At 37.1% G+C, this 17,890-nt stretch overlaps 2 protein-coding genes across 4 annotated transcripts; one reads left to right on the top strand and one right to left on the bottom strand.

Moving 5' to 3' along the window:
* Nucleotides 1-1,563: 1,563 nt before the first annotated feature.
* On the top strand, nt 1,564-10,463 carry LOC111025042 (Protein kinase superfamily protein). Of its 3 annotated transcripts, none has more exons than XM_022302920.2 (16): nt 1,565-1,845; nt 2,056-2,964; nt 3,467-3,765; nt 3,874-4,018; nt 4,655-4,770; nt 5,362-5,561; nt 6,205-6,636; nt 6,725-6,765; nt 7,541-7,609; nt 8,224-8,324; nt 8,397-8,481; nt 8,560-8,658; nt 8,743-8,811; nt 9,316-9,447; nt 9,559-9,653; nt 9,953-10,463. In XM_022302920.2, the coding sequence occupies exons 2-16, from the start codon at nt 2,212-2,214 to the stop codon at nt 10,047-10,049; spliced, it is 2,733 nt and encodes a 910-aa protein (XP_022158612.2). In that variant the 5' UTR covers nt 1,565-1,845; nt 2,056-2,211; the 3' UTR covers nt 10,050-10,463. The 3 variants fall into 3 exon arrangements, with proteins under 3 accessions (XP_087975619.1, XP_022158612.2, XP_087975618.1); XM_088119492.1 differs by having other exon boundaries at nt 1,565-1,870; XM_088119493.1 differs by lacking the exon at nt 8,743-8,811 and having other exon boundaries at nt 1,564-1,845.
* A 2,151-nt stretch (nt 10,464-12,614) lies between these two features.
* On the bottom strand, nt 12,615-17,631 carry RGTA1 (RAB geranylgeranyl transferase alpha subunit 1). The gene is made up of 8 exons (XM_022280970.2): nt 17,307-17,631; nt 17,058-17,220; nt 16,716-16,876; nt 16,502-16,606; nt 15,291-16,088; nt 15,018-15,198; nt 14,219-14,405; nt 12,615-13,428 (listed from the first exon to the last, which is right to left on the bottom strand). The coding sequence occupies exons 1-8, from the start codon at nt 17,420-17,422 to the stop codon at nt 13,040-13,042; spliced, it is 2,100 nt and encodes a 699-aa protein (XP_022136662.1). The 5' UTR covers nt 17,423-17,631; the 3' UTR covers nt 12,615-13,039.
* Nucleotides 17,632-17,890: the final 259 nt, after the last annotated feature.

The raw sequence follows: 17,890 nt of genomic DNA, 5'->3' as shown, positions 1-17,890 counted from the left end.
GAGGGAAGAAACGACATTCTCATGCCCTCCACATGTCGAGTAGCCAGACACGTCGACATGGTGACATGACACTCGACTTTGAAACCTTGGTTTTGCTTACGTTGGGACCAATAAGTAGGTTATTTAGTGATTGTAATTAATTAATTAGTAAGTTATCATATAATTATTGTTCAGGATTAATCAATATATCGGTTAATTATAAATTTACATTAGTTAATGACTATCATATATAATAAACATATTTATCATATGTAATTCAAGCAGAGCGAACCTAACTCACCGGTAATTAACACATATCTCTAGTGAGTTCAAACCCCACCCCACATATTGTATTAAAAAAAGAAAAAAACAATGCCAACCCGAACATAACATAAATAGTTAAACCTCCAAGTTTAAATCCACACACCACCTTTATTGCCCTAAAAAAACATGGTTAAATTAAAAATTTCGTCTACAAACTTTCGGGACTATGTTTAGTAAAACTAACCTTTACATTAAAATTTTGTGTTCGACATGTTCGTAAATTTGATAACATATCTATTAATTTCAATGATAAATTAGATATAACCCTAAAAATGAGAGGATACATTAAGCACAACTTAAAAATTTTTACTAAACTTGTAATTAAAAAAAATTATCCAGTAATAAATTTTTAGAAAATGTTACATTTATAAGTATATCTTAACTATTTAAAATATGGAGGTCTTTAAAATTATATTTATAAAATTGTTAGAAAATATGTCCCATATTCAAATATTTAATTTGATTCCTTTTATCATTTTTAGGCACTACAGAAGAAACAATGGAAAGATAAAATAAAAAAGATGTTCATACATTTTTTACTGACCACCCTAACTAATATGAATGTTGATGGATATTTATGTAAAGATTATAAAAATGTAAATTAATAGAAAAAATTAATATTTTTAGTAAAAAAAATTTTAAAACTAAATAAATAAATATTTTACTATTTGAATATAAATTTAAAATTATAAATTTAACATTACTAATATTAACGTTATGTATATACTAATGATATTTTTTCTATATTTTGTAACGCTAAAAAAATAAGTTGATGTTGACTTTATGGACAAATGAGAATGTCCATATATCAGATAAAAATTTATTAGCGAACTCAATTTTGATGTGTAAGAATAAAAAAATTACAGAAAAAATATATCTTTTTAGTTTTAGAAAATTTAAAAATGGTCAAATTTTAATGGATGACCGTAAAAAATCTAAATATTGTTGAGGAGAAAAAGGAAAAAAAACCGTGTTCTAAAAAAAACCGCTAGTAGAGCCTAGAGGGAAAGCTTTACTTCCCTGAAAGGCTCTTAAGTGCTACGTGTCGGCACGAGCGTTGAGCTGAACCTTACGTGTTCTTTCGCAACGCAAGGCGCGCATGTACGCCCCCGGCTTTCCCTGTTTCCACCCTTTTTTATTTTTATATTATATTTATATTGCAGACATATATATATATATTTTATTTATTTATTTATTAAGCATGGATCTTAGGAATTATAATAAGTGTCTTTATCGCTATGCTACATATTTTTATTTTATTTCTCCACCGATTCATAATTCATTCATCTCTCCAATTTTCGTGCTTAAGAAACTCGCTCCAATTTTCTTCATTGGCCTGCCATTTTCTCTTTCCTCTCCCACCGTCTTTCTCTGCTCAAATCCAACCTCCAGTCTCTCTCCATTTTGGACTTCGCAGTCTTATCGCGACTTCCATAAATTAGGTTTACTCTACGTTTCTACTGCTGGAATCTGCATCTCCGTATTCGTCCCTTGCCGCCGCCGTCGTCGTTTTATACTCCCGCAATAAGCTACTGTATTCAGGTTGCTTATGAAGCTGCTTTGTTCGGTTTGTTCTGTTTTTTTGGTTTCTGTACTTGTGGAATTCGGCTATGGTTTTTAGTGTTGCGTTTGTGTTGTTTTTTTCGTCTTGTTTTGTGTGGTTTCTATAGTGTTTTGAGTTGCAGGTGTTCTTAGCTACTGTTTGATCACTGATGGAACTGGACATTGTTTGTTGTTCTTGATCGAATGCAGAGGTGGTGAAAGTGAAAGTTGGTGAAGTTTGAGATTAACAGAGGATTCGAGCGAGCGAGCGATTGAGAGTTGAAGACAGACGTGTGTTCGTTCTTGCTTGAGTTCGTGTTTTCGTGCGGGATTCTCTGTTTTGGCTGGACGCTGAGACTGTAAAAAATGCCGCACAGAACGACTTACTTCTTCCCGAGGCAATTTCCGGATCGCGGATTTGACTCGGCATCAACTTCCAAACAGATTTTGGATCACGAGAAGAAAATCAACAAAGACACTTTTAGTACTGAAAGCGACGCGAAACCGACCCCGCGGCCAGCGCGCGACTTTAGCGTCACGAAGAGTTCGGCTGTATCGGATCTTTTCACGGGGGACAAGACTCAAAGCAATAAGAAACTTCCTGCTTTTTACGATTGGTTGGTGGACAAGAAAGCAACGCGATCGGCGACTGCTCACGTGAAAACTTGGCTTTCCAATTGCGACGAGGAGCACGAGCTTTTGCTTCCGCCGCCTACCTCGGAGCCGGACCACGACACAACGCCGGTTAAGGATCGGAGTGTTGACCGGAACTTTGACCGTCAAGTTTCACTGCCTAGGGTATCAAGCGGGAGTAGCTATGCGGGGAGTTTGTTTTCAGGAACGGGAACGGGAACGGGGACAGTGGATGGAAATTTTTCCAGCGATGTTAAGGATTCATCGGCCTCAAAGATCTTGTCCTCGCGCACGGCAAGGCCGGAAGAGATTGAGGTTGAAGGTAGTAAGGAGAACCTAGCAAAGAGAGCGACAGAGAGTTATTACCTGCAACTTGCTCTGGCTGCATCGCTTCGCTCCAATGCTAGTCTCGCTGGCGATCCTGTGCTTATGGAGGAGGGCAGGGTCGACGTTACGGACGCTGAAACCGTTTCTTACCGACTTTGGGTATATGCACTATCTATCTCCAGTTTTCTGACTTGTATATTTCAAAGTCTAATTGTTCTCGGTAATCAAATGAAAAGGTTCAGTTGTTTTTTTTTTAAAATTATTTATCCTGCCTGGTACATCATCAACTTCTGAAGGATTTTGAAGGCATATCTCAAATGGCGACGTTAAGTTTAGGTGTATGGTTAATGACCGAGTCTTTTGTTTACGAGCTTGTCTCGGCAGAAACTTCCTCAGATTTTATCAGTCGATTCCTACCTTTTAACTTTCTCGAGCTTCCTTGGTCTTCTATTTTCCTTCCGCATTTTTCTTGCTTAATAGCCTGAAGTTTTGATTTATAATTGGTTCGTAATTGTCTTTGTATTTTGCTTCTGATAACTCTGTTAATTTTCCTACTGTCTTGTCGAATTTGTGCGATTCGTTACGAACTAATAGTCGTCCTCAGAGCTAGATGTTAAGCTTCCAATTAATTATTTACGACTCTAGACTCGCATATTCTCAGGTAAGTGGTTGCCTCTCCTACTCCGACAAAATTTCAGATGGCTTCTACAATATTTTGGGTATGAACCCATATCTCTGGGTTATGTGCAATGATTTTGAGGAAGGTAGACGGCTACCACCACTGATGTCGCTTAAAACCATTGAACCAAGTGAGACGTCAATGGAGGTGGTTCTTGTTGATAGACGTGGGGACTCTCGACTGAAAGAGCTTGAAGACAAAGCACAAGAACTATATTGTGCTTCAGAGAACACCCTGGTGTTGGTGGAGAAACTAGGAAAACTTGTTGCGATCTACATGGGGTACGTTATCACAATTTTTCTTTGATTCCACAGCAGATCATTTATTGCATAACTAAAATTTGTGCGCTTCTTTTTAAAAAATATTTTTATTCTTTTTCCAACAAACAGGGGCACTTTTCCGGTGGAGCAAGGAGGGTTACATCTCCATTGGAAAGTGGTGAGCAAAAGATTGAGGGAATTTCAGAAGTGCATAGTGCTTCCAATTGGTAGTCTTTCTATGGGGCTATGCAGACACCGTGCAATACTTTTCAAGGTACTTCATGGGTTGTCGTATTTGATCTTCAAGTGTCCCCTTATGCTTTGAGAAACTATTTTATTTAGCTTTTGAATTTCTTCCTTCTACGTATGCTTGTTGGAGAAGAATTCCAATTTTATCAAGCTTATGATTATCAAAATTAATTCTCTTAACAATATGACACAAGAATGTGATAGTGTGCTATAAGAAGTTGAAAATAATCTTAGTTTCGGGCATTGCGATTAATGAAGACTGGATTAGAAGAATGAGTTCACACCAATAGTTATTTCCCTGTACGGAGTAAAAAAATGGCTTGTTTTCCTGTCTATTTGTTTTAAATAGCTTTTTTGCTCTGTTGGTTTAGTAGATCAGGGATGTACTTAATGTCTTCAGAGTCTTGCTGCATTCAGTATGGAAAGGGCATGAATGCCTTATTTTGAAGGGGGTACCTCATGGCAACACCGGACGAACTTGTAGGACTTGAATGATTAGCACCTCTCTTTCAAGTGTAAACACAGTAAATTGTAGCCTGTAACCGGGCATGTTTATTTTTCATAATAATTGCTTGAGGATTATTGTTCAATTGTAGCCTGTAACCGGGCATGTTTATTTTTCATAATAATTGCTTGAGGATTATTGTTCTTTTGTTTGCAGAAATTGGCAGATTATATAGGTTTGCCATGTCGGATAGCTAAAGGTTGCAAGTATTGTGTTGCAGATCATCGATCCTCTTGCCTCGTCAAAATTGAAGACGACAGGCAATCATTGAGGTTAGATAATCAAGCTCGACCTCTCAGGAAGCTTTTTCACGACAAGTTATACAGTTTTCAGATTTATCTCAGTAAAAATCCTAGGCATTTTATCTCATTTCTGCCTTATTCATGAGGGTTCTGGTATTACCAATTATAACACAAGCTTACAATTTTAACTATGTGGTATCACAAGCAAATATGACATTGATGAAGTTTTCCATTGTATAGCCATAAGGCAGGATCATCTTGAAAAAAGTTGCATAACTCTTTTGCTTGAATGAATTTGGGAGTTGGTAATTAATAAATCTCCCTTCTAGTACTTTTTGGATACCTAAAAGGCTAAAACTATCTGTAGATCATGTAGTTTCTGATTCCCACAAGGTTTTTTTTTTTAATTGTATATGTCGAACATCATGGATATGCGATTGCATTACTGAGGCTGTGGATATCCTGTTGGCTCCCCATTCTTAAGTCAACAATTTAGTTTTGTTGTTAATGAAGGCAGGGCCTCTAAATTTGTTTGAGTGGAACACAATGCGTACTCAATTTCTGGTCATAGTTTATATGATGTCTTATTGTTTTGTTTACGGATGCTTATGTTCTTAACAGAGAATATGTAGTTGATTTAGTTGGGGAACCAGGAAATATACATGGTCCAGATTCCTCAATTAATGGAGGGTTCCCATCTTCAATGCCTTCACCACTCCACATTTCTCATTTAAAAGAGTTCCAAGAACCTTTTGTGGAAAGCCATCAGACCGTAGGCTCAAAGCAAAATCGTGCTTTTCCTCTAAATCTTCTACATTCAGGTTCGTAAATGGTGAAAGACATTTCTTAAAATATATAGAACTCAGACAACTTTGGGTACTATAAATGCTTTGGAGGTTTCTCATAATTTTTGTTTAGTAGTAAACGTGTCAACTGAGTGTAGATGTGTTCGTTTATGCATAAAATTTAGCATTAGCCGTCCTTTATGTTTATGTGGTTTCTTGCCATATTTAAATTGTTGTGTATGATCTTCCAAACCCAGGTATTGTTTCATATATATGTCATCTAATGTTTGCACTTTGCTAATGTAATTAGTATTGATCTGGCTTACTCCCAGTTGTATTTACTACTCAAACAAACTTTTTGCTAATGCTATTTGTTCATGCTGCATGTTAGATTAATGTTCATTGGAAGCATGGCCGGCATTTTGTTGATTAAAGTAGAAACTGCTTATGTTATATATATCCTTTTTTCTTTTTGAAAATAAGCAACATGGCAAATTACTCTTTAAAAATTAGGCTATCATGGGTTACATGGATTTGTCCGGAAAGTCTTCTTAAACATACATGCGGCATCCATGTATGGTTTGGTTTAATGCAAACTTTGCTATTGTTATATAATGCTGAATGTTCCTTATAAATTGGAAGGCATGACAAAGTTTCATTTTGGATCAACACTTTGTAGGTTTTGGAGAGCACCAGATGAAAGGGGGAAGCATTTTACATAAGAGTCCAGGGCCTGAAACTGATAATTTGGTCGATCAAGCTTGTATGAGATCATTGCAGCTGTGTTTGGAAACAAAAGTGAGCAAGGAGTGTGTGCTTCAGAGTCATATATTGGCATCTGCTGACGCTGATGCCTCCAAGGTGTTGGATTCTGTTGCTGGTGCATCTTTACATGAAAACAAAGTAGTAGTTGAAGAAATATGCCGGACAGAGGCGGTTGTGGCAGGGATTTCACTGAATGGAACTCCTTCAACTCAAACAAATTCAAAGGAGGTTGAGGGTCGGTCTCAAAATTGTTCAGCGGCATACCTGACACTTGAACCATCACTTGCAATGGATTGGCTGGAAATTGCATGGGATGAATTACATATAAAGGAGCGTGTTGGAGCTGGTAGTTCCACATCCCTCATCATTCCTGCTTGCATTAAATGTATAAATGGGTGACCAATCCTGAATTTTCCCCTTCGTTGTTTTTGCAGGCTCATTTGGAACAGTGCATCGTGCTGAATGGCATGGATCGGTTAATTTTCTATACCTCTCTCTCTCTGATTCATGATTCAACATTTATGTTCAGTTCTTAATGTATCAAATTTCAATAGACTAGTCTTTCAATCTCTACTTATTTTCTATTTCATCACCTAGAACGGCCAATTGGATGCTAATTTTCTTTGCGGGCCCCATGACCCTCCTTGAAGGGGGCAAAAGCGTATGGGAAAAACTTTCCATTAAAATTTTAATTCTGAGGAGAATAAGAAATTCGTTCACTTGCTCTCGACCCTGGACCCTTTTCTTTAAATTGTATTATTCAACAATTATTATTTTTAATAAATACATTTTGGATTTTAATATTTCAACATATGAATAGATTAAGAAAAATTTATATACATTCTACTGGTAAAAATTTTAAATATTTACATAACATAAAATACTTGAACCAGTAGAAAATTAATTGTAATAGTTTCATAAGTTCAAAATAATTTTATTTTGCAAATGGAAGAATTCCTACACCCACTTTTTATGGGAATTTTCAGACATGGGGATTGTTTTGGATAGCAGGGACGCTAATGGGAAGCCATCCCCTGCCTCACTCCCATGCTGGCCCGCCCTTTTCGTCCTCCGTACCTCTAAATGGAAACACAAGCTACAGTTACCTTCTATCACTTATTTAGACATTGATCAAAGAAGATGACTAGTATAAATAAGGGACCTCTTGCTGGTTCTCTGCTCTTTTATATGTAACATATCTTGATATTTCTATATGTGCTTGCATAATAAACAAATATTATTCTGCACAGGATGTTGCTGTCAAGGTTCTAACCGTGCAGGATTTCCATGACGATCAGTTGAAAGAGTTTCTAAGAGAGGTATAATGAGAAGCTAATAGTAATTTACTCGTACACTGGTTCTTCCTTTTCTAGTTCATTTGCTATCACTATCTGAAATTGCATACGTTTGTGCTGAATCCCCATATATTTAGCTGGGGGAAAATGTTATATAAATAACAACTAATCTTGCAACTGAAATAGTATGATGCACTTGTACCTTGAACCTCTGCGTTTCAATAAGAAGTGAATTGAGCATAGACACCCGGAATGATCTTGCAACCAATTGTCAATTGATTTGTTATGATTTTGAAATTATTTTTATTTGCAGTAATGTCTTGATGACATTTTAATTATGTAGTTTGATCTTCCCTATTGTTATTCTATTCACACGATATCCAATCACAATTGCTAATTCCCATTGTGGGAACTCTCTTTTTTGTCCATGTATTGTGAATCTCCCTTTGGGTTGATGTCCATATATCTATCCCTTGGACACCCAACCCTACAATATGTTGAATTTTTATATATCCTTAAAAAAAGAAACAAGTAAAGTTCCACCATTCATTTCTCAAGTTGCATTATTTATAGTGTAATCACTTAGAGTAACGGATTGTTATGACCATTGCTCAGTTATACTTTGTAAAACTTCCCAGGTTGCAATAATGAAGCGGGTCCGCCATCCAAATGTGGTCCTCTTCATGGGTGCAGTTACAAAACGACCTCATCTTTCGATAGTAACTGAATACCTGCCAAGGTTACTTTCTTCCCCATTAATTTTTTTTTAATCCTTCGCAAATTGGCGTCTAATTTTGAATCTTTGTATCAGGGGTAGTCTCTATCGTCTAATTCACAGGCCATCTTCTGGCGAATTGATGGATCAAAGGAAGCGATTGCGCATGGCACTGGATGTTGTGTGTATCTCTTCTTTCTTGTTTTCTTGTTTCATACAATTATCTGAACTAGCAAAGTAATTCTTATTTATCTTGCAGGCAAAGGGAATCAACTACCTACATTGTCTCAATCCTCCTATAGTACACTGGGATCTTAAATCTCCTAACTTGCTGGTTGACAAAAATTGGACAGTAAAGGTACTGGAAAAGTGCCATTTATTTTAAATGTTTCATGAAAGAGAGCACGGTTGACTTCCTTTGCTAATTACAATGTGTGTCTAGGTTTGTGATTTTGGGTTGTCCAGATTCAAAGCAAACACTTTCATATCATCAAAATCTGTAGCTGGAACAGTAAGTTGCTTTACCATATTGGTATATCCATTGAATAGTACTTATCTCCAGTGTTTGTTCCTACGTGCATCCAACACCACGTGTTTGTGTGAAAACATTTGGACTTAGATGAATATTAGTCTCTGATAATCCTGAATAATTAAAGTTGCTGTATCATGTCCTTGATGGTGTCATCGAATTAGTTCTTGCTTGGAATGCCTAACATTAGAGAGGACAGACAATGGGGTTACTACGTTGTTGCTGGAACAGTAACTATTTCTAGCATGTTCCAAAATCAGGTCACTGTTCAGTAAGATATTGATCCCATCTTATCCTTTGAAATATATAGAGGATTCATTCACCATGTGTAATCATCTGATTTAAACCTTTTCTAGTAGGCTCATCTGTAATGCCATATTATTCGTATCGCCATAGAAAGTCAGATTTTGCACCAATATTTTGCAGGTTAAAATTTTACTCAGCCGTCCATCAATCAGCATGTAACTCTGTTGCTTTTATTTTCAGCCCGAGTGGATGGCTCCAGAATTCCTTCGGGGAGAGCCTTCAAATGAGAAGTCTGACGTTTACAGTTTCGGAGTGATCCTCTGGGAACTGGTAACAATGCAACAACCTTGGAGTGGGCTTGGTCCGGCTCAGGTAAGATTTATTCTAAGCATTTAAATATTTTAAAACAACTTATCCCACTTTCCTCAGACTGCTGTTAGCAACGGCATTCATGTCGGTTAACATGTTTGTGCAAACTCTTAGGTTGTGGGAGCTGTCGCTTTCCAGAATAGAAAGCTTTCCATCCCATCAAGTACTTCCCCACTGCTGGCTTCGCTCATCGAGTCTTGCTGGGCAGAGTAAGTTATTTGGTTCACAATCTATGTGCAAGTGCTTGGTCTGTGTTTATTATGTGATTTTTCCCCCTCCCTAGGAAGAATGTATCTGTAGGCTTGAAATGTTTTCCTCCAATCTACTTTCCTATTTACTATCTCTCGAATGAGGAGTTTGGAAACTATTTTTGCTGTTGTTTAATTCAATAGTCTCTCCAATATCTTATTTGTATGTAAGATGTGACTTGGAGACTCTGAAGATGGTGATGTCGATGACCTAGAAAATATCGAAAAAAGAATCTCATATTTCCTTGTTTTCATGGCAGCGATCCGGTTCAGCGCCCATCCTTCGCAAGCATAGTCGAGTCTTTAAAGAAATTGCTCAAATCTCCACAGCAGTTGATAGCGATGGGCGGAACGTGAAGACATCTCCCAGCTAGCTGCTAAAGCCGATTTGGGAGAGCTAACCAATTATGCAGTAACATAAACCCCTTGATAACCAATATCTTCAACTGACTCGGTCATTTTGGTCTTTGGCAACTGTAGATTTTGGTGGTTGTATAAGGCTGGAAATAGCCCATTAAGCAGATGAAAGCTCAGGCTTTTAGTAGCAAGTACCCCATAGAAAAACAGTAAATTCTACGTCAATATTGGTTCTGCAATGGGGTTTATAACATCGCAAATCCAAATGTAATACAGTTCCAAAATTACTGGGAACGTATTTTTACTGCTAACTGCACTGTACCCGGCCTGTAATCTCTGTGAACCCGCAGTATGTTATCGCCATCTCTAATGGTGAAAGCGGAAATAAAATAAAATATTACCAATTTCTTTTTACCTTCCCGTAAATTAGATGGGATTTATAGCAGCAGGAAGAACGTCTCTGAAGGGAAATTATTCTTGCCAAGCAATTCTGTGATCGACAACGGCAGAAGTAGCGAAGGTAATGGCCTAAACTCTGTAACTCTCTTTTTTTTCCAAGTTGCATTCATTTTGTATTCTACTAATGCTGTTACATAAAATTACCATTTTGAGCTGTGTATCACAGTCCAGACCCGGCTAGAGGACAATTCGACTTGAATTCGGTGCGGCAATTTTTTTATTTTAAACGCGAGGTACATATAATCTCATCTTATCACTCTCTACTTCTAGTCTTTAAGGTCAATAATCATGATACGCATGCTATCCATAAAAGTTGTTGCATATCCTTCTTAAGTTTATAAGCTCCAAATGGTGCCTACAGAGGCTTCTTTCCAACCTGAGCTATTTGATTCTGTTCTAGATACGTGTTTTTGGCCCAAACAAGATGATTAAGATGGGTGCCCCGCAAAGTTTAGTTTGTGTCACACGGACAAAACTGTAGTCCCAATGCATGCTAATTAATCCATGCATTCGTTATGAATTCTACTTCTAACACTATATTGAGCTTCTCACTTTGTCGATGGTCTCATAACGTGGTCCACTTAATTTACTTGTACATGGATGGGTAAGTTTTTCGAGTGCTTTGTATTCGGGGTGTCTCAAAATTCTACTGCTAATGCTAGGAAATTAATGAACTCCCCAAGGAATCTCATCTCTTGGTACATAATCAGTTTAGAAGTACTTTTGAAACACTTTCTTCAGTTACAAGTGATGATGTTTTAGTTCTTTAGAACTTGTTTGATAATGTTTTAGTTCTTTAGAATCCTATTTATGTACCAATATCGTCCGTTTCTAATCTAATTTTAAGATGGCATTCCAGGAAGTTTCAGTTTTCACAATTTTGCTCTTGTTTTTAACTTTCAGTAAGATTTTTTATAAGTAGGAAATTAAATAGGTATGAATAGCTTTTATTAAATTTTAAAATAAAAATAATCACAGAGTCGTTATCTATCTTTCGAGAAAAAGCTTCAACGCAATGTCAAGAAATTATATGCCGCATTTTGTGAAGGCTCGAATTTCATCCAGATGAATTATATTCTCAGAAACCATATCTATCGGACTCTAAATATGAGGTTTTTACGGTCCTGGAATAAATATATTTTGGAGCGTGTAAGATGAAACTACTTTTAAAATGGGAAGAGCAACACGTCCGGTAGGATTTTTCACGAGAATTTGCTAAAAGTTAAAAGAGAGAGAAAAAACCCCGAGAAAAAGGGAAATATTTTAGAGGGAAGTAATTGAAATAATGTCAAAGGTCTTTACTAATTTTGTCCAGTGTGAACAAACAAATTTTTTAGAAGTATAAGTCAAATAGTAATGATTTTAAGCTTTTATAGTAAGGATTTTAAGCACTTCTTTTTACACTATTTTGGAAAACCCAAGTACATTTTGTATGGTTGATAGAATAATCCTGGATCAAAATCTTCAGTATGAGTACTTGTCCAACACGAAATTTGTGGTTGCTAGTAACTGTAGAGAAGTAAAAAGTGAAGTCAACTGTGAAATTTTGTGAGAGATGTATCGTAAGGATTCCTTACGGTTTCACTCCGGTAGACGAGAGAAAAATGTAATAAAAAAAATATACCGACAGAAAAAAGTTGGGAGAAATTCATAAGAAAAAGATAAGTTAGACAAAGGATAGAAGTTATAGTCAGAGAGATTCCAGACGGAAAAGAAAGTCAAATGGATAATTTCATAGACAGAGACAAAGGTTAAAAGTTACAGAAAAAAAATTAACAAGAAAAAGAGAAATTTGAGAGAGAGATGGAGATGGGTACGATGAAAAGAGAATAGTGAGATTTCGGAGAGCATGGAACTGTTTTAGAAGCAGAAAACATTTTCAAAGGTAAACAAATTGAATAACTGAACGAGTATAATTCGAGTTATCGAAAAATGAAAAATAGAAAAAAAGATATTTCACCAACAAAAATTCGTTGTTCAAATGAATACGGCTAATTACCTCGGTTCGGTTAACCCCATTTTCATCACGTCTTTTCAACACTCTTGAAGACTTCAAATGAAAATCTTCCACTTGGCGATTTTGCACGTCAGCATGCCTGCCACATCTCAACTCAATATAATTTGATTAAATTAAAGCCCTTCAAATTTTGGCATTACAAGAACTCAAGGAACAGTACTATAAGTACACGTTGAAATCCAAGTGGTTAAGGATGATGAAGTTCAAAGCAATTTGGACAAGGACAACCACATATTCACTCCTGTTGTTCCCGTCAAACCTGCCATCTCCATGCGTATATGTATGTCTATAAGCTCCAAAAATCTCGCTAATTTTTCACGGGCGACCAACTAGTCATCGAGTGATCACCTTGGTCACCATGGTCCTTGGATGATTGGGATGCAATAACCCCAATCCTCAAACCTTGACCCCCCTTCCATGGAAAAGAAAATGATGCTTTTGTTCACGGTCTGTGTACCGTTTTATGTTCAGAAGAGGATCTATGGAACTGGATATAACCAAAAATTAAATACTTCTACTGTACTTGTTTTCCATCGAGCCAGCATAGTTTGGGAAGAACCTTGACCAGAAATGCCTTAAACCTTTCACTACATATCACGTTTCCCTCAATGTCTAACTGAGTCAAGCTTAGATCTTTGAATAGATAATAAGCTTCCCAATAACTTGCCAGATCGGAACAATCAGTTACCAAATTATCACTGCTCGAAGCATTTTCCTCAGAATGAGACATGGGAGATGGGAAGAGATATCTGGTCGTGTCGACTGAATGCGAACCTATCTCGTTGTGTGAAATATCCAAAACTTTTAAAGACTTCAAACGTCTCAGAGGCTCCAATGTGGTAAAACTACAGATTTTATTGTTACTCAAACTCAAGCAAGAGAGTCGCTGCATGACCTCCAATCCTGTCAAAGGAACGTAGGTGTAAAAAGTTGAAGTTTGTCTCATATATGGGTTGAAAATTTGATGACTGAAAAAGAAAAATCGTGTTGCAAGGTGGAAAGATCGAATTTCTAAAACATATAGAAATAAGGCACATGAATGGTGCCTTATTTCTATATTCTTGTATAATTACTGAAATCTAGAGCATGCAGCTAGATCTTGTAGATTGATTAATGTATTAACTTCTAAAATTGAAAGGCACATGAATGGTGCTTTCGGCATTTCTACGTGTTTCCTAAGCAGATTGATGGTTGGCTTCATGAGCTTCTCACAGGCTGGTTTTTACCTAGAAAAGCTAGATCTACTGTGGAATTGTGCTACAAGACTCTCTCGTGGCATATTTGTGGAGAAATAAGTCATCGCATTTTTTTAAGATAAGTCCTTTATTTTATACTCTTTCTTTGTAGAAGCACTGCTTCTATGATGCCTCAATTACAGTCATTTTTTGTAATTACAACCTTTCCATGTTTTTGCCTCAATTACAGTCATTTCTTTGTAATTACAACCTTTCCATGTTTTTGAACAATTGGAAAGCTTTTGTATAGCTTGGTCGGGTGGGGTTCTCTCTCCCCAACCCTTAGCTTGTTTCCTATTTTTGTTGATATAAAAGTTTCTTATCAGAATGGGGGAAAAAAAAAGCACTTGAATGGTCGGAGTTGAACTTTGCACGGTTATCCAATCAAATCACTTGAATGATTTTTCGATAAATTTAATAGGCATATAATTACCATAGATAACGTGAGAAAATGGTACCTTCAATTGATCGAAGTTCGTTGTGGCTTAAGTCCAGCACTTGAACCCATAGTAACTTTTCGACAGATCCCATCCGTGAAATTGATAAATTATTGAGCCGTAGACAGGTAGTGCTACCAATATATGGTGACGTCTGGTCTCTGTAGCAATAGCAGTGTCTTAACAAAGATTCCCTAGTCGAAGTCACCTGTGAAGAAACCAGAATATAAGTCGCTCTTCCTGTTGAATACATGACCCTAATGGAAGAGGTGAAAAGGAAAAAAATAAAAAAATATTGTAAGATTCATGGGACCGGCAAATTACCCCATCATTCTTTTTTCTCTTATCTCAATTTTTTATAAGAATTCTTGTTCTTTCTCTATTTTAATTTTCTTTTTCTAAATAAGAAACAAACAAAAGAGGAAAACATCTTATCCCGAACAAGTCAGAGGGCTTACACAAAGGTCTCCTGATTGGCAAGAATAAGAAGGAATTCTAAGAAGGAATAGATCAAATAAAAGCAAGATATTCCCATTGGTCCTAAGACTCTGTGAAGCTCCGACTTTGTCCTCAAAATTGCTTCTCTCTCCAATCAAATCTCCTAAGGGATAGTTTTAATAGGCAAGTGCTAATTTATGCACGTGAAACAAAGTAAAATATTCATAGATATAGCATAATTTGATGTCACAAATGGAAAAATAAAACAAGTGCTGAAGAGATTCTAATCCCTGGTGGCAAAAGGGACATCATCAATTCATCATCAACATCATAGATGAAAATGTAACATTTCAATAGTTGATAACTAGAAACTGTGAATCACCTTCTGCAATAATACTAAGCTGTGTTCATCTTTGTAGTAGTGAAAATGTGATGGGTCCAACTTCATCAGGTCCTGGTAAAGTTCGAGAACTTCCTCAAGTTGGACCATTTTATTCGCATGTGGAGACAATGTTGCAGCATGAGCCATCAACAATCTTGCAAGAGTGAGCTTTCCAATTTTACTACAAAAGAAAGGGAAAATTTAAACGAAAAATATGTGATCTAAAGACAATTTTAAATAATAAACTACATAGAACAAATGGGGTGAGCATACCAGTCAGTCTCCGATAATAATTCTCGGAAAAGAGCTATTTCGTTACTTATAATCTCGGCACACCATTCAGAACTAGAAGCAGCATAATTATCCTCAATGGTTGGATTATCAGAGGAAACAAACGGAAAATTCTGAGAACTAATTCCACAACTAGAAAAGTTTTCATCCTTCCACCAGATCCCTTCATTACTACAATCTCCGATAGGTGTTTTTCCGAAATGCACAGCCACTTTAAAAGAAAAACTAGTTGGTTTCACATAATGAGAACCACTTGCAGATGCTATTTTCTCAGAATGTCCAAGACTGACTTCCACTGAATAAAATTCAGAAGAATTGAGCTCTTCTTCAAGAAAAACCAGATGGCTAACCCAAGCCTTTGCAGCATCGCAATTACATTTTGAGAGTGGTTTCCAAATAAGACCTCCTATTAAATTAGCTGTAGATTTAACAGACACTGAAGATGAGTCGATACCTTGAACAGGTTGATCGAAATAAAGAATGAGGGGAAATGTTCCTGAATCAGAATGGAAACTATTAAGTGGAGATAGGGTGTGATCGTCGAGACATCCAGTTCTTGATAATGCAACATTATAACTGTGGGGTGGCCAAGAAGAAACAAGACTCGGAGCATTTGTTTTCACTGTTTGATCCAGAAGCCATAGATGATAAAACCAACCACTTTGATCATCTGGATCAGTGAAAATAGCTTGGTGCACGAGATCATACTCTTCGTTTAACACCTTTTCCACTGGGAAATAACATTCAGCTTTTTTGTTCAGCAATTTACCAAGAAGCGCACTACAAAGAAGTGGAAATCACATCAATGAATTTACACTAACAACACAGTTTCAAATAATTAAAACTTTCTACCGAAAGAACACTGTGAGGGAGGGGGGAAATTGCTAGAGAATTCCATAGAATGTAATTTTTCATGCACTATTTTTCCACATAAAAGTGCTCATGGAAGAATTGAGATGACTTTTATACGCTTCTCTTACGTTTGCACAAAGAAGTCGTACACGAATAATATCCTGAACTCTTACTGCGTTCATCAAATGGCTAACAGAGTTCAGACAAAAGTTCTACCCGTTGAGAACTGTGCTGAGTAAATCTGGTAAATCATGCAAACCACCATAGCACGATGAGCCCGCACAATTGAACCTAAACTTCTTACAACGAAACTTTTGAACTCGGAATTAAGTAGGCAATACCTGCGATTATGCCACGCCGAATAATTGCTGAAATTTGTGTCTATCATATTTGTTGTATAATTCAATTCATCCTCCTCGGGTATGTTCACTAACGCTGCCACAAATCTGATGAACGGACAAAGAAACAGATCAACTGATACCTCCAAATTGGACATGTAAACTGCGGCTATCGTCCTAAAAGGATTGGATAAGGAGAACGCAAGCAGGTATTAACCTTCTGTAATTCCATGCATGAAAATTCCTAGCGTCGAGTTTCTGAAACTTTCCAAGAAGTCGCAACTCATGATCGGTGGACGAATGCCCCTTGCTCAAGATCCACTTACGATGATACCACGCGCCGTATGACTTGACATTCTGACGGAGTGCGCTTTCAGCCTACAAAAGATGAATGGATCGCAACCAAAATCAGCAGCACGTACTAGTTAGCGACAGTAGGTAGTGGAGTTAGCCAAACGCATAATTGAAATGACAGTTCAAACTGATTGACTAAAAGCAGAAGCCTCGACGAGAATCGTAAAAAGAGCTTCCAATACAGTGACGCCAAATGAAAACTTACTACTCTAAGCTCCTCATTGAGAATCGCTTTGATCGACTCGGTATCTGATGGAGATTCCTTCAGATAGTGTTCTACCGCAAGTTTCCTATAGTTCCAAGCCGTATACAGATCCGGATTCATTTCCAGCACCTTAGCACTGACATCAAGAGCTTCCTTAGCATAGCTGCAATATTCAATCCGAAATTCAAATCAAAGAAAAACCTAAGCCGTCACTGAAACTCGGAATAGAGATAAGGAAGTTAGATATACTTCTTTTGGTGGTGATTCGCGAGCAATTGAGATTGAAGAGAGCGAAGCTTTGCGGCTTCCGCCGCCGAAGCTTCTTCTTCCTCCGGTTTCAGAGGCTTGCGCGGCCGTCCGTGCATTTCAGAAGAAAATTACAGTGTTCTTCGAAACAATCAAAGTCTGCGTCTCGGAAGAAGATGAAGAAGATGCAGACGTGACTGTGGAGAAAAGTTTCCGCTCGAATTCGAAGAATTGGTTTTTGACGGTCGAGATGCGGAGATCAACGTGGAACATCAAACGAAAACCAAGAGAGGGAGAACTGAGAAGAGAGCTTTTGGATGAAGATTCATTTTCATATTTGTCAAAACCCGCGAGCCGGATAAAAGTTTAAGGGATGAGTTGGGCCGGCCTGGGCCCAATACGTAATGTGGATCAGTTCTTTGATTCAGCCCAGCCCACGAAACGGCCTGGGTGTTCTCCACGGTGCGATCGCTACGGTATTTATCTATTGGTTGAATTTTGTATTAGAATAAAAAATATTAATAGTGTAAATAAATTTAAAATAATAATAATCCATTTCTAAAACAAATTTTTTTAGTACAATTTCT

The sequence above is a fragment of the Momordica charantia genome (assembly GCF_013281855.1).
Source record: "Momordica charantia cultivar OHB3-1 chromosome 11 unlocalized genomic scaffold, Mcharantia_2.0 BLBB01000011.1, whole genome shotgun sequence".
In the NCBI taxonomy this organism is placed as follows: Eukaryota; Viridiplantae; Streptophyta; class Magnoliopsida; order Cucurbitales; family Cucurbitaceae; genus Momordica; species Momordica charantia.
Note: the sequence above shows the minus strand (reverse complement) of the source record. Positions and strands in the feature narration are given on the sequence as shown.

Bases quoted from the DNA above. Each gene is read 5' to 3' on its own strand.
- LOC111025042 (XM_022302920.2), top strand. From the start codon at position 2,212: ATGCCGCACAGAACGACTTACTTCTTCCCGAGGCAATTTCCGGATCGC. The intron at 2,965-3,466 runs GTATATGCACTA...GCATATTCTCAG, and splicing joins CCGTTTCTTACCGACTTTGG to GTAAGTGGTTGCCTCTCCTA. The intron at 8,325-8,396 runs GTTACTTTCTTC...TCTTTGTATCAG, and splicing joins GTAACTGAATACCTGCCAAG to GGGTAGTCTCTATCGTCTAA.
- RGTA1 (XM_022280970.2), bottom strand. From the start codon at position 17,422: ATGCACGGACGGCCGCGCAAGCCTCTGAAACCGGAGGAAGAAGAAGCT. The intron at 17,221-17,306 runs GTATATCTAACT...TGAATATTGCAG, and splicing joins GCGAATCACCACCAAAAGAA to CTATGCTAAGGAAGCTCTTG. The intron at 16,089-16,501 runs GTATTGCCTACT...ACTTCTTTGTAG, and splicing joins TCGGCGTGGCATAATCGCAG to TGCGCTTCTTGGTAAATTGC.